Source organism: Hypanus sabinus, chromosome 3 (genome assembly GCF_030144855.1).
Source record: "Hypanus sabinus isolate sHypSab1 chromosome 3, sHypSab1.hap1, whole genome shotgun sequence".
NCBI lineage: Eukaryota > Metazoa > Chordata > Chondrichthyes > Myliobatiformes > Dasyatidae > Hypanus > Hypanus sabinus.
In genome coordinates this window covers 111,030,449-111,047,276 of record NC_082708.1, presented here as the reverse complement: position 1 = coordinate 111,047,276, position 16,828 = coordinate 111,030,449, and the positions used below count along the sequence as shown (strand labels likewise).

General features: G+C 43.2%; 1 protein-coding gene across 4 annotated transcripts in view; it reads right to left on the bottom strand.

Annotated features, from left to right (window-relative positions):
* rapgef2b (Rap guanine nucleotide exchange factor 2b) overlaps positions 1–16,828 on the bottom strand; it is a 357,783-nt gene that overhangs the window by 250,735 nt on the left and 90,220 nt on the right. For all 4 annotated transcript variants that reach the window (XM_059964949.1, XM_059964950.1, XM_059964952.1 and 1 more), the window contains exon 4: positions 5,178–5,261. In XM_059964949.1, the coding sequence (XP_059820932.1) occupies positions 5,178–5,261 (84 nt within the window). The remainder of the gene's footprint in view (positions 1–5,177; positions 5,262–16,828) is intronic.

Sequence of the window (16,828 nt, the reverse complement as noted above, 5' to 3'; positions counted from 1 at the left end):
TATATGCAGCTTAGTAAAATAGAGGGCTATAAGTAAGTCGACTAATTCCTGAGGTAGGGATATGTTCCGCACAACTTTGTGGGTCGAAGGGCCTGTATTGTGCTGTAGGTTTTCTATGTTTCTATGTCTACTTAGCACACAGAGAGACCAATCAGGATGCTGTCTCTGTCACTCTCTCACCACGTCTGTCACTTGTTCTCTCTCTCTCTCCCTCCCTCCCTCGCTCTCAAAAAAATCAATTTCCAGGATATTGTATATAATTTGCAGGCGTTAGGGAGCCGCTATCAATATGCGGGAGACTCCTGGAACTTCCGGGAGAGGTGGGATGCCTGTATAACTCTCCTTTCACCTCTTCACTCAACTTACAAGGATGTTGTCTGGATTGGGGAGCATGCCTTATGAAAATAGGTTCAGTGAACGCGGCCTTTCCTCCTTGGACCAACAGAGGATGAGAGGTGACCTGAGGACACAGGTTTAAGGTGTTGGGAGTAGGTACAGAGGAGATGTCAGGGTGTAAGTTTTTTACTCAGAGAGTGGTGAGTGCGTGGAATGGGCTGCCGGCAACTGTGGTGGAGGCAGATACGATTGGGTCTTTTAAGAGATTTTTAGATAGGTACATGGAACTTAGTTTAATAGAGGGCTATTGGTAAGCCTAGTAATTTCTAAGGTAGGGACATGCTCGGCATAACTTTGTGGGCCGAAGGGCCTGTATTGTGCAGTAGATTTTCTATGTTTCTATGTTTTCCATTCAGGGCCCCAAACAATCCTTGCAGGTGAGGCAACACCTTACTTGTGAAATTGTTGGAATTATCTACTGTACCTGGTGCTCCCTCCTCTATATGGGTGTAACCTGACATAGGCTGAAGGATCGATTTGTCGAGCAACTCACCTCCGCCTGCAAAAAGCAGAATTTCCCAGTGGCGTACCATTTCAATCCCTACATCCATTCCCATTCCAACATATCAGTCCATGGCCTTCTCTTCTGCCATAATAAGGTCACTCTCAAACTGGAGCAGCAAAACCTCATATTCCATTCAGGTAGCCTCCAACCTGATGGCACTAACACAGATTTTTCCAACTTCTGTTAATTCATGCCCCTCCCCACAACCCTTCCTCATTTTCCCACTCTGGCCTCTTACGTCTTCTCTACACTTGCCTATCACCGCTCCCTGGTGCCCATCCTCCTTCCCTTTCCCCCATGAGCCACCCTCCCCTCCTATATGATTCCTCCTTCTCCAGCCCTTTGCTTTTTCCACTCATCTCCTCCCAGTGTTTTACTTTATCCATCCTCCCCACATCCACTTGACTTCACCTATCACCTTCTAGTTTGTCTACCTTTCCCTCTCCCCACCTTCTTATTCTGGTATTTTCCCCCTTTCCAGTCCTGATGAAAGGTCTTGGCCCAAAACGTTATTTATTAATTTCAATAGATACTGCCTAACCTGCTCAATTCTTCCAGCGTTTCGTGCATGTTGCTCCGGATCTCTGGCATCTGCAGGATCTCTTGTGTCTATCCTAAACTGAAGCCTATTTTCATTACCATACCCAGTGAGAACATACAAATTATGACCACACCTTCATTATCTTTGATAGACAATAATTCCAGTTTCAATCTACATGTTTTATTTGCCTCAATGGAACTAATCAACGTTTCGTTGTGATTTACAATGCAATTACCTAAAAGATTCAGACTTTGTAAAGAGGTTATTCACTTCCTTCAGCTCTTCTCTAATCAAACTTCTCAAATTTAAATGGAGCATAAAACTTTGCAAAATCTATGAAGTTAATCACTAATTAACTGCAATATTTACCTTTATAATATTTTCTAGTTAAATTCCCAAGTAAACAGAATCCCTGTTTATACATGTTTTCCTGTAATTACATGGCTTTTCCATTGAAGCTACCATAAGAAAAAGGCAAACGAATGATTTCAAAGTTAGATTGGTCACCCACATTTAAAGTAAATATAACACAATGGATATGTCTTATTTACTTAAAATAAATGATATAAAAATTAACCCTAAAAATTACTGTAAATTTTGATCACATAATAGTTTTTCCAAGGTTTTCATTGAAATATGATTGCATTCATGAACGACTTCATGCTCTGGCAACAATCCACATCATGGGATAAACATTTTAGATCATAGCCTCTAAGGACCAGTTAGATTTGGGAAAGAGGAAAGGGGAAGCCTGCAGTCATTTGGGGACATATCCCTTCATGCTGAGAAAATGGGTTGCCAGATTGAGGAAAATAGAAGGATTTTTTTGCTGTGTTAATAATCAATAATGTGTTCCTCTGAATGCTTGCTACCTGTCATTGCCTCCCTTCCAACAGTATTCTAATATAAAATTAATCTATTGAGCTTGGCTGAGATATAATAGCAGCTTTGAATCAGCATTTGTTGTTTTGCTACAAATAATTATCTCATCTGTGTACTCATTCAGTCTCTTCTCATAAATTTATTTTTGTTTATCATATGGGTTTGAAGGGCAAGAGTTATTCCAAGAGAATTGGTTCACAATGTTTACAAAATATTAGGTTTTAAAGTATTACCTTTTATCGAGAAAAAATAACTGCTAAAATGGAAGATATAATATTGTTGATTAACTGACAAAACAGTAAATTTGGTTCTCATTGCCAAACTAAGTTATGATTTCCATTGCATACATACTCAGATTTCTGGGAGGCAAGTCTGTGCATCTTGAGAACTTTTAATTGGAGTAGGTGGAGGTACTACTATCTCCTTGCTGGCATTCTGAGGGTGAACAAGGGTCAAGTAAAAATATACCTTGTGGTCCTTCTCAACTCTGGGACAATTTCTCTTTAGAATTACCAAGGTAAATTAATTTAAGTGGTCTTTGGTAAAGGTATGCAGTTTCTGCTTAATTTCGCTCCATGTATTCTACCTAAATAATACTTTATATAAGAGCCAAAAATAAAAGATTGACCTTGTGGGAAAAATTTATGCTAATTGGCTAACAATCCAGGATACCAAGAAACAGGTTTGAAGTTTACAAATTTCAAACACCATCTCATTTTGATAGCAAAAAGCCCCCACATTCATTTTTCATCTGTAATCCACATTGTTCCCTTGACAAGCAACAAGAAAAAGAGAATATTCAACTTGAAGCAAATTATTTAATCCTGGAGTTCAGAGAACCTCCTTTAACCAGCTAGATTAACACATTATATATGTTATAGAGAGAAAAAGCATGATGCTGTGGTAGAAGTTAATCCTCTCAATTTTCCACCTCTAACTAAGAGCCTTTATCCAAATATGCTAGTTCTGTTTTTCTTCCTAATTATGCTGCTTGGTCTGTGGAACGCTTCCAACATTCTGTATGCAAGAAGTTGATGACATCTTAATGACAAAGAAGTTCATGATGTAACACCTTACTGGAGACTTGATTCATTTCAGACAATAGAAGGTAATGAGAAAGGAAGGTTTTATCATGACCAACGAATTCATAGATAAAAGGCAGAATGCAATTGAGATGTTTCTTCCGGATTCCCTTAGCACTATCACAAAAGGTATGGAGATAACACCATGTGGATGGTTGCAAAGATTGACTAAATTCATTTTAGGTGGGGGGGGGGGGGGGACTTTCTGAGATGGAAGATCAAGAGATGACCTATCTATTGTTCTGAATGTTCTGAAAGATAAGAAGACAAAGAACTCAGGAGAAAAAACTGAATTAAGCTAGATAGTGTAATCACTGAGTGAAGTAATTTGATCTAGAAATTGAGGGAATGAAAGCTGTGAAAAATGTTTATTTAGAAATCTAACGTTACACTTTGGAATAGTAATAAGAATTAAAATTTTCATGGACAAGCAAGAAGAAAGCCTGCAGGAAGGCACGGAGCGAGTGATTCACTGACAGATACTCAAAATGTTGTGGGGGAAACACTAAAGGAATATGAGGGAATTGGGGAGACAGTAAGCAAGCAGGATTGGCAAATTTTCATTTTAATTTCTAAGAAATGTTTATGCTTTGATGAGCTTTATCAAAGTTCTAAATTCATTTTATTTGATAGATAGTTCAACAATACATTCTGTAATCGTCATTTTTAAGTTTTCTAAATAATTAAGTATCTCAGCACACATGCTAATAAATTTAACAGCATTTGAAACACAATAAACATTATTGTAGGTGGCAGAGTAACTGCCACTACTGTCTCACAACTCAAATAACAGGCTTGATCTCAAGCTTAGATGTTGACTGTGTGGAGTTTGCAAGTTTGCCATGTGCTCCTGTTGCTTCCCTTATCTCAAAGACATGTTGGGACATACAAGATATCAATGCAGCTATAAAGAAGGCATGACAGCGGCTATATTTCATTAGGAGGTTGAGAAGGTTTGGTGTGTCACTAAAAACACTCGAAAACTTCTACAGATGTACTGTGGAGAGCATTCTAACAGGCTACATCATGGTTTGGTATGAGGGGTGAAGTGGGAGGGGTCTACTGCACAGGATTGAATTCAGCTGCAGCGAGTTGTAAACTTAGTCAGCTCCGTCATGAGCATCAGTAGCATCCAGGACATCTCAAAAGAGCAATGCTTCAAAAAGGCAGCGTGCATCATTTAGGATCCCCATCGCCCAGGCCATGCCTTGTTCTCATTGCTACCATCAGAAAGGGGGTACAGAAGCATGAAGGCACACACTCAATGATTCAGAAACAGCGTCCTCCCCTCTGCCATCCGATTTCTGAATGGACATTGAACCATGAACACATCCTCACTATTTTTTTTATTCTTACACTATTTAATTGAAATATTTAACATACATTTACTTACTGTAATTCACAGTGCTTTTTTCTATTATTGCATTGTACTACCGCCACAAAGCCAATATACGCCAGTGATACTAAACCAGATCTGATTCTGAATAGGTAATGTAATTTACTCTACTATAGGTAAGAGATGCAAGAATCAAAGGAAGTCGATGGCCTTGACAGTGTGGTAGATTATAAATTAATAAAATTGGAAACATGATTGCTCTGTTGGGAACCTGATGGTCTCCTTCCATCTCATAATAAGTAGGTAAGTACACAACAAATCTCAGATATTGGGATTAACTGCCACAACAAGTATAACAATTATAAATATCAATATTCAAATGACTAATGCTCTAAATAAAACATGCATATCCAATTTTTATTATTGAAAACATACCTGCTTCTGGGAAGAAACATAGACTCTTTGATGAATACGGAACCAGACAAGAGTATGTACCAACAGGTTCCAATATCATCAGGGCTAGGATAGAGAAAAGAAAAATAACTAACACAGAAGCATGGGAATACGTTCTAACAAAATTAACTGCACTGACACAATCTTAATGGTTCTGAAGTTTTATTTACACAGTGTACCTAGCTCATAATTCTAATACATTTGTTGGTCCAATCAATTGGCATAACAGGAAGTTTAATATAGATTTTTGTGAAATTCAATAAATTATACAATAAAAACAGAAAATGTTGGATATGCTCAGTAGGTTAGACAATATTTGTGAAGTCTTCGTACAGCCAATCTAACTTGCTAAGCACTTCCAGGATTTCAGTTCTTAGTTTCAGATTTTCTTAGTTTTCAGATTACCTGGAGCTTTTTGCTTTCAGATTTATAGTTATATTTAGAGATGCGCCCCATTAACAGGCCCTTCCAGCTCAACAGGCCTGTGTTGCCCTATTAAATCTATGTGACCAACTGACCTACTAATTATTTAATCCTAATGTATAGACAAGTCTTTGGAACACAGGAGGGAACTGGTCCAACTGGAGGAAACCCACGCGGTCACAGGGAAAATCTACAAACTCCTTACAGACAACAGCAGAATTGAACCTGGATCGTTGGCACTGTAATAGTGTTACGCTAACTGCTATGCCACCAGGTCATTTTCCATATTGTCAATAACATAGCAAGGATCTTATTTAGTAAATTTAAAACACAGCATCATGTTCAACCCTGCTATTCAATATCCCACCTCATCAACCACACATACACTCTGGCTTCATACTGCCATACTGTGAACCTTACCAATTCCTGCCACTAGGCGTTGCTGTGTCAAAAACATAGCTCAAATCCCTGCCAACACTGGTGCTCCTCTACATCACGACAACATTCACCCATAGTTCAGTGTACAGAGCTGCCTGTGAGGACTGGTATTAGGTGTGCAGCAGAAAGCAGCGCTACCACCACCACCCAGGAATGAGATGAGGGGCCCAGAGATGTATCCTCACCTTTTCAAGTGTAGGACATTGCTAGGAACCATTAAAACTTCCTCTGTGCTGATATGACCAGACCTTGGTGTCTCTTTAAGCACTTCCTGTTCAAGGTGAAGGAAGCTGCTGTGCCAGCCTCACTTTGTTTGGCTTGTTATGATCCCAGCCCCCTCCTTTGTGAGAATCGCAAGAGCACCCGTTGAGGTGGGGGTCAGTAGACCCAGGAAGTGAGAGAGAGAGAGAGAGAGAGAGAAACGTGCCGAATAGCACGTTCCACCAGGATGCCAAATAAGGCGACAGTGACTATTGTCCCATGGAGACCACATGTAAAGCCCTCGGGCAAAGTGGGCTGGTTGAGAGAGAGATTGCATCATCCCAACCTGATTGACACCTGCGACCCCGTGAGGAAGTATAAAGGAGGGTCTAAGGGGGACAGCCCCTTCAAACGCACCAAGAAGACACGAGAGTGATCTCGCCGTAGCGGGAAGCCATTCTGAAGGAAGCCACGTGCGTTAGATTTCAGGACTGGAATTTGTGGCTGGAATCACGGAAAAACGCTTTTAACTAACATCGGGGAGGGGGAACCCACACTCCCCCGATTCAACGGAAGCTTCATAAAGACCCGGCAAGTCTTTCCTCTTCTCCCCAATCTCTCTCTCTCTCTCTCTCTCTGTCGCCCCACGTGAAACCCAGCGATTCTTAAAAGGCTGAAGCCTGCAGACTTCTGAGTGACTTTTATAGTTCCAACAGACAATATATTATCCCCTAGACAACAGTAGAGCTCATTTCTTAATGATGATTATTACTATACCCGCGCTTTAGATTGAGTATTGACAACGTGCATTATCTGAATGTTTGTATTAACCTTACTTTTGTGCCCCTTTTCAAATAAAAACGTTTGAAAATAGTGACATCAGACTTCAACGGACCTCTCTATCTTTGCTGGTAAGTTATCCAGTTACGGGATACGTAACAACTTGGGGGCTCGTCCGGGATTTGACCAAATTGGGAGGCCAGTGAATCGGGCTTGTAAGTCCAAAACTTGAATCTGGTTACACGGGTAGCCAGACAGGAAACCAGCAAAGATGGACGTGGGTGAAACCCGACTGTGGGGGCGCTAGAGGCGGCCACCAAATCATACTTGTTAAATTTGGCGAAGGGGTTGAACCTCGCAGAAGTGAGGTCGTCCATGAAAAAGCGGGAGGTGCAAAGGGCCATAATTCAGTATTACATTTGGAAGAATGTGTTTGAAGCTGAGGTATTGGAAGATATCCCTGAAAAGGTACCATCAAGTGGGATGGTTCAGTTTGAGGTGGAGAAATTAAGGTTGGAACATGAAATTAAGTTAAAAGAGCTGGAAGCAGCTGAGAGAGAAAGGGAGCAGGCGTTCCACCTAAAGGAGCTAGAGGCAACCCGGGACCATGAGCTCCAACTAAAGGGGTTAGAGGTGAAAAAGGAGCAGGACCAAGCTGAGAGGCAAAGACAGCATGAAATTCAGCTAAAGGAGCTAGAAGCAGTCGAGAAAGAGAAGGAACGGGCCGAGAAAGAGAAACAGAGGCAACATGACTGGGAAATGGAGAAGATGAGGAACGAGCGAAGAGATCAAGGGTTAGACCGACCGGAGCGGTTTAATGTTAGTAGGGAGTTGAGATTGGTACCCCCGTTTGAGGAGACAGATGTTGATAGTTATTTCTTGCTTTTTGAAAAGGTGGCAGTAAATCAGAAGTGGCCAAAAGAGCAGTGGGTGGCGTTGTTACAAAGTGTGTTAAAGGGGAAGCCCCAACGAGCATATGCGGCGTTGTCCCTGGAGGAGGGAGAAGCAGAGAATTATGCTGAAGTAAAGGAGGCCATTCTCCGGACTTACGAATTGGTACCTGAGGCCTATAGACAAAAGTTTAGAAATTTAAGGAAAGGGTGGAATCAAACGTATACCGAGCTAGCCCATGAGAAGGGGGTGCTCTTGGACCATTGGTGCACCGCGAAAAGGGTGGCCGAGGATTATGGGCATCTCAGAGAGTTACTTTTGATTGAGGAATTTAAAAGTTGTGTTCCGGAGGAGATCCGGATGTATTTGAATGAGAAGCCGGATGTATTTGAATGAGAAGCCGGATAAGTCCATTTCAGAATTTGCTAGGTTTGCGGACGAATATGTTCTAACCCACAAGACAAAGACTTCCTTGAATAAAGGTCCCCAGAGAGACCGTGGGAATGATCGAGAAAGCCCAAAGAGTGAGGCAGAGGTCCCACCGGGAGCTAGCGGTAAGGTTGAGGGGGAAAGGCAAGACGGCCAGAGGTTTCCAGGTTTGACCTGTTTTAATTGTGGAAAGGAGGGGCATATTGCATCTCGATGCTTTGCTCCGAGGAAAGAGATAGGAAGATGGAAAGCTGCAGTCCCTATCGGGTGTGCCGTGGTAATCAGTAAATCGACCAGAGAGCCGAGGGTAGACAGAGTACAAGAAGGCTCTGAGAGTTGTCTGTCCCACGGAACTGTGTCTGTGACGGAGGGAGACACACCAGTTCCCGTACGAATCTGGAGAGACACGGGGGCTGCGCTGTTGCTGATCAGCAGTAAGGTACTAGAATTTGGTCGGAAAACGGGCAGGGTAAAGGTAGAAGGCATAAATAAAAGGATAGAAATGGTGTCCTTACAAAAAGTCATTCTGGATTGTGAGCTGGTGTATGGATCAGTTGAAATAGGGGTGCCATCAGAATTCCTGAGAGCTGACATGGACATCCTGCTGGGGAACGACTTAGCAGGGGGTAAGGTTTGGTCAGAAATGCTGCCGACCTGCCGACTGGTGAGTGTGGTGGCCCTGCCCCTAGCGTCCAAGGGCTATCTCGCAGGCGCGGTCACTCGCAGCCTGTCGAGAGAGGCAGCTGAGAACGAGAGCAGTTTAAACCTGGCCAGTTTTGATTTGGCCGAGACGTCTTTGCTGACCCTGTGCCATGAGGGTTTAGAGGGTGGTAAGACGAAGAGTAGTAAAGTGAAAGGGGGTAAGGGAGAGGAGATAGATCTGCCCTTAGCAAAGAGAAAGGTCCTAAAGGTAGGGAAAAAAGATGAGAAACAGATAAAGCTGTTAAAAGGTCCAGAGTTGGACATGGATGATCTGTCTGGTTTGGCAGAATTGTTTGAAGAACTTGAGAGTTCTAAAGGTGTTCCCGATAATGAGGTGAGGGCAGTCCTAGATGGAAAGGGTACCCTTGCCTCGAAGGAGTCTGCTGAAAAGGCCGAGGAGGTTGCAGCTCGCAGGGTTGCGCCTTCCCCGGGTGGGAGCTGCCCAGAGAGTAACTGGAAGGATCGGGGGAAGTTAGAATGGTACGGGTGTTGAAAGCCTGGAAGAGGCCAATGTCCTGTTTGAGTGTGTCCAAGATGGGGATGCACGTGGTGCTGATCCTGGTAACGGAGCTCAGAAGAAGTCTGAGGTATCTGATTCAGTGGAACGGGGTGGTTGTCCTTGTGGGTCAGATAGACTTGGTTCAGTGGGAAAAGGGTTAACCTTGGTAACCGTGGGAAGTGTGAGTTCCCCAGTGTTTATACTCGAAGGTGGGTTCAAAGTTAATGCAGAATTTAAGAATGGGGGGATGAGGATTGTTATTGAAGGAAACGGAAAGTCTGTAGTTTCCAAATCGAAGGAAGAAATCTTAAACCTGGCAGATCGCTCACAGAGTGAGCCGGGAGATAGCGAGGCCCCCCACTCTATTGTTATGCCAGGATGGGGTGTGAAGAGGCCGCCTTCGAAATGCTACTTGAGCAAAGAGTTCGAATTAAACACCAATAGCCTGAAGGGTCCTGACAAAAGGACCAGCCACCTGGGTAAAATCAAAGAATTGGGTGGAAATGGTCTAAGTTTGGGGCATGGTGTTGCTAAAATAACCCCGCTGAACGAGGCGGGCGGGAGTTCACCACGCAAAAGTACTCAAGTTCCCCACGGGGGGGGGGGGGGGGGGGGGACTCGCCGGAAAAGAAGCGACGGTTAATGGGGATGCCATTGTTAGCCAGCACAGCAGGTTGAACGGGTTTGCGCCAAAGCCTGTGAATAATAAAGACAGCCCCTTTGGAGACCTGCCGGTTAAGTAAAACGACTGAAACGATTAGTATTCGCATAAACTTTTGTAAATGCACCTAAGCTAAGGCCACACCTCCTTAGTTTTGTTGCTGAAAAAAATAGGTGGTTATTGAATTGAAGTCTGATGCTACAAGACTTTAGTATGGTACGCGATGTTAAGATATTAAAGAAAGGGACACTGTAATCGTTAACTATTTATATACCGACTTGAATGTATAACGGTAGTACTCTGTGAAAAGAAAAACTTGTGTATTGTGTTAGATTCAAAAATCCCGTAAGACTGTGTACCACTCCATTTTAACCGCTGGTAAAAAACGTTTTTTTAAGAGGGGAGATGTTATGATCCCAGCCCCCTCCTTTGTGAGAATCGCAAGTGCACCCGTTGAGGGGGGGTCAGTAGACCCAGGAAGTGAGAGAGAGAGAGAGAGAGAGAGAAACGTGCCGAATAGCACGTTCCACCAGGATGCCAAATAAGGCGACAGTGACTATTGTCCCATGGAGACCACATGTAAAGCCCTCGGGCAAAGTGGGCTGGTTGAGAGAGAGATTGCATCATCCCAACCTGATTGACACCTGCGACCCCGTGAGGAAGTATAAAGGAGGGTCTAAGGGGGACAGCCCCTTCAGACGCACCAAGAAGACACGAGAGAGATCCCGCTGTAGCGGGAAGCCATTCTGAAGGAAGCCACGTGCGTTAGATTCCAGGATTGGAATTTGTGGCTGGAATCACGGAAAACCGCTTTTAACTAACATCGGGGAGGGGGAACCCATACTCCCCCGATTCAACGGAAGCTTTATAAAGACCCGGCAAGTCTTTCCTCTTCTCCCCAATCTCCCTCTCTCTGTCGCCCCACTTGAAACCCAGCGATTCTTAAAAGGCTGAAGCCTGCAGACTTCTGAGTGACTTTTATAGTTCCAACGGACAATATATTATCCCCTAGACAACAGTAGAGCTCATTTCTTAATGATTATTACTATACCTGCGCTTTAGATTGAGTATTGACGATTTGCATTATCTGAATGTTTGTATTAACCTTACTTTTGTGCCCCTTTTCAAATAAAAACGTTTGAAAATAGTGACATCAGACTTCAACGGACCTCTCTATCTTTGCTGGTAAGTTATCCAGTTACGGGATATGTAACAGGCTGTAAACTGCCCAACTCAGAGAAAAGTCTATGATTGCAAACTCAATGACCAGCAACCACTTTTATGTTAATACAAGAGATTGCAAATGCTGTAATTCAGAGCAGCAAACAATTGTTGGACGAACTCAGTGAGTCAAGCAGCATCTGTAGGAAGAAAGGGATTGTCAACATTTCAGGTCAAACCCTAGCATCAGGACAAACCCTAGCATCAGGACTAGGGGTATAGAGGAGAAATGACTAGTACAAACAGAAGAAGGAAAGTGGCAATAAAGGGTGGACTGAAGAGGGTGTGGGTGACAGGCAGATGTGTAAACCAGAGGAGCAAAGCAGGGATGCGGTTGCGATATAGTGGCAGGTAATGATAATGGCTAGCAAAGAAGGAGAAAAAAGGAGTAAAGCTGCAATGAGATCCCCACCAACCACATTGTATCCTCTTTACCCTTCTTCATCTTCCACAGGAACCACACCCTCCAATGAACCCTTGGCTGCTCATTCTTCCCAGACCCCTGATATTTTCTCCTGCCCTTGCAGTAGATGCAGCTCTTGTCATTACACCTCCTTTCTATTCATTATCCAAGGATCTAAAGAGCTGTTCCAAGTGAGGCAAAGATTCATTTGCATCTCCTCTAACCCTGACCTGGGTGCTATAGTAGCAGAGAGGTTAGCACAGCACTATTACAGCACAGAGTGTTACAGAGTTCAGTGTTATTCTGTAAGGAGCCTCAGTACATCCTTCCTAAGGTTCCCCCTGGTGCTCCGATTTCCTCTCACAGTCCAAAGATGTACCAGGTAGGTAATTGGCTATTGTAAATTGTCCCATAATCAGGTTAGGGTAAAATCAGCATTGTGGGGTTGCTGGGGCAGTGTGGCTCAGCAGGCTGACTCCATGCTATACCTCTACATAAATTAACAGAAATACTGTATTTGGTGCTCTTGATGTAACCTGCTCTACATCGACTACACCGTGTAGACTGGGCTACTGTTCCATAGAGCATCTGTACTCAATCCACAATGACTACTCTGAGCTCATTGCATACCATTTCAGTTCCCCTTCCCATTCCCATATGGACCTGTACACCTTCAGCCTTCTGTACTAGGATGAAGGCCGAAGCAAACCACAGGAACAACACATATTCCATCTGGGTATAGCCTACAGCCCAGTGGTACACCCTATCCTCATTATCTGCGTCTTCAGACTATGCAGATTCAGTTATGCGAGGAACCTATTTCCACCAACATCTCCCTATATGCATCCAAAACTCAGTTATGCGAAGAGCACTGCTTTCCAACCAATACAAGTCACATGCGCATGCCTCACAGTCTCACTGTTGGAACGAGAAGCACCACTTTCCGGCCAATACAAGTCATGTGCGCACATCTCACAGTCTCACTCCCACCAGTCTTGCATTGGTTTTGGCAACGTATGGATGTGTGATCTTGCGCTCTTAAGCTTTTGTTGTTTTTACTTACGCTGCAGTGATTTTGTGTTTGAAAGATTTAACTATGCCTCCTAAGCGTCTGATGTCAAGTCCTGGGTCATCAGCCAAGCGGCACAGAACCACTTGAACATTGGAAAAAAAGTTGAAAATTATAAATAGGGCGGCATCAGACAAGAACGGGCTTTTTTGGAAGCGTATGCCGAAATGTATTTACATAAGTAAGGATGAAAAAACTGCATCAGGTTTCAATGCAGCAAAGGATAGAATGACTTTGCTTATGTGTTCCAATGCCAAAAGAGACTGTAAGATGAAGCCTCTCTTAGTTTACCTTTCACTAAACCCTCATGCTCTTAAGGGTTTGAGTGAGAATATGCTTCCTGTCCACTGGGCATCTAATAAGAAAGCATGGGTCACTTTGAAGATTGGTTTACTAATCATTTTGTTATTGAGGCTGAACCCTACTGCCAGGAACAGGATCTTGCCTTTAAAGTTCTTTTGTTGCTTGACAATGCGCCAACCCATCCTAAACATTTGGACAGCATTCATCCTAATATAACAGTGTGTTTCCTGCCGCCTAACACAACATCGCTGATTCAACCACTCGATCAAGGTGTGATATCCACATTCAAGGCGTGTTTTTTTTTACAGCAAACTCTCTCTCAGATGCTGCATGCAACAGACGATTTTGAAAATCCCAGGAGTTTACCAATGGTGAGGGAATGGTGGAAGTCCTTCAACATCAGACATGCCATGTTGATGAATCCTGGAAAGAGGGTAGGTCTGTGAGAGTTCTGGGAGTCTTCCTTCACTCCTTGTTGTCCTTGATGATCCTGACGACCCACAACCATCCATCTCATCCATGTAAAGCTGCCCAACTCCACAACAACCACTCACCTCCCGGAGCGAACACACCTGCCACTGTTGGCGAGTACTGTACACCCTAGTAGGTTAACTTTCTATGATTTATTACGTTGAATATTACCTTAAATTGATGAAATATAATACAAATGTTACCTTGTGGTACTGCTTTTGTGTCCTATTGGTATGAAAATGTGAATAAATTACACATAAAACAATGTTTAGGAAGCCCTCCAGAATGCATCCATTTTCTCCATTTAAATAATTATTCACATTATGCATCGACTGCAAGGAACATTATCCACCGCATATAACGAGGACAGGGTGTATTTGAATTTTCCAAGTTTTAGGTAATCCTTTTTTCTCCTGCTCCCCAACTCCTCCTCACCTCATGAATCTTTTTCTATCCTCCCATTTTTGCTCCCTTTCCATTATAATGCCCTTCCCTTGGGCAACATTGGTGGCGTGGAGAGGGAAGACTTGCAGCTTGGGCAACTGCCGGTCTTCCATAAAAAAAAACCTTGGCCAGGCTTGCGCCCTGGAAACTTTCCAAAGTGCAAATCCATGGTCTATCGAGATTAACGGAGGCCTACACTACCATTAGAACCGAATTTTCCCCCACCCCACTGCCACAATCATAATGCCCTTCCTTGCTCCATCCATGCACACACGGTTCACTCAAAGGTTTTCACAACTTCTCACCCGCAAGTGCTGGTTCTGTCATTCACCTTTCCTTATGATTCCCATTCTCACCTCCTTTACATCCATCAGAATCCAGCACTGGTAGTCTATAGATGTGTAGTGGAGACTATATTGACTGGCTACATTGCAGCCTGGTAGGGAAATATCAATGCCCTTGAAAGGAAAATCCTACAAAAAGTAGTAGATAAGGCCAGTCCATCACAGGTAAAGTCCTATCCACCATTGAGCACTCTACACAAAACACTGTCACAGCATCAATCATCAAGAATGCCCAAGATCCGGGTTATGCACTATTCTTACTGTTGCCATTAGCAAGAAGGTACAGGAGGCTAAGGACTCACACCACCAGGTTCAGGAACAGTTATCAGCCCTCTACCATCAGGCTCTTGAGCCAATGGAAATAACTCCACTCAAACTCACGTACCCCATAATTGAAATGTTCCCACAACCTATGGACTCGTTTTCAAGGACTCTTCATTCTAATGTTCTCAATATTAAATGTTTATTTATTATTATTTCTTTTTTTTTGTATTTTTTTTTGTATTTTTTTGTATTTTGTTGCCCTTTGCACATTGTTTGAATGCCCTAGTTGGTGGGGTCTTTTGTTGATTCTATCATGGTTACTATTGTATTATGGAGTTATTGAGTATGCCCACAAGAAAACAAATCTCTGGGTTCTATATGGTAACATATTTTGATTGGTACATACTTTGATAGTAAATTTACATACATATACTTTGACAATAAATTTACTATGAACTTTGAACCTGCTGAGTTCTTCCAAAAGATTTTTCAATGCATCACTTTAATGCTTGTTACCACAAAGAAAACTCACGGTTAGATAAAGGTTTATGACCAAAGAGGGAAACACTGCAACTTTAATATCTCCAACATGTCTCACAGTATCCAGAGAGCCACGCCTGTCACGGCTCAGCACTGCCCTCACCTGGTCGGAAGGTACACCACATGCCAGTCAACATTTCACCCCCCCAACTAATCAATGCACACTTAACCATTGGCCACCTTAATTGGATTAACCCATCTAGCACCAAGCCGTTGGCCCCCTGGTGAATTACCTGGGCTGGACCCTCCAGCTTCCTGACCTATAAAGGGTGCGACATGTGCTTGGCTCGCTCTCTTTTTTGCCATCCTCTAGGGACCACCCAGCTTCACTCCAGGCTGAAGACTACAATACAGCACTGGAGACACGTAGTAAGCGGTGCAATGAATAGGGTTGTGAGAGCGTTTATTGTCGTCCCTGTAGCAGAGAGCCGTGCCTGCCCATAGTCAAGGGATGACGGATATTGTAGTTACTTTTCCCTTGCTTGTATGTGTACCTGTATTCTGTTCCCACACCGTTTTCCTGTGTATTGTACTACCGACCCGACTTTTCCAACTCTCGTCTATTCTAAGCTCGTTTGTGCAAATTTTATAGCCGCTTGTGTTGTTCCCAAGCTCTTCTCCCCTTGTAAATAAACTCCTCATTATTAAAACTATGTGTCCAGAACCCTTGCCTTTGAGACCCAAAGAATCTGTCTCATTTCCATCACAACACTCACTATGGCAGTATGCAGCCCAAGTTGTTCACCTCAGCATCAAGCAGCTGCACATTTTGACCCAGCCCACCCAACACCCTCAATTGCAAGCAGGTTCTCCACATGAAGCCTTGGGTTATTCATTGCTGAAAGAGCATCAGCAGAGGGAAAAAGTTTACAACAGATATTTGGCACAGAAGTATGTGCCAAAAGGCGATGGTTCATACCAGTTCTGCAGCACAACAGCTGGTAAGGCAGGATTTTGCACCAGGTTCCCAGCACTGTACCACCATCAGTAACTCATTTCAGTATATAAATCTATAATATAGGTGTCCCCCGTTTTCCGAATGTTCGCTTTACAATGCCTCGCTGTTACGAAAGACCTACATTAGTTACCTGTTTACGCTAACAGAAGGTGTTTTCACTGTTACGTAAAAGGCAGCGTTCGCCGAGCAGCCAAGTTCCTCCCCCGGAACTGCATTCTAGCCGGCATTGCTTAAACACGTGCCTGTGAGTATCTGTGCTTTATGTCAATTTATTTTGTGCATCCATTAGCAAGATGAGTTCTAAGATATCAGAAAAGCCTAAAAGAGCTCGTAAGGGTGTTGCACTTAACCACTTAACATAAAACTAGACATAATTAAGCGTTTTGATCCTGGTGAACGAAGTAAGGACTCGCTAGTGAGTTTGGCTAAGGGTTTGTGGAAGTTGACAAAGATGATGTTGAAGAGGTTTTGGCATTCCATGACCAAGAACTGAGAGATGAAGAGCTGATGAAGAGGAAAGGTTAACAATTGAAACCAAACACAGTAGGAACAGCCAGGAAATGAAGTCGTCCAGGAACTGAACGTGAAGCAA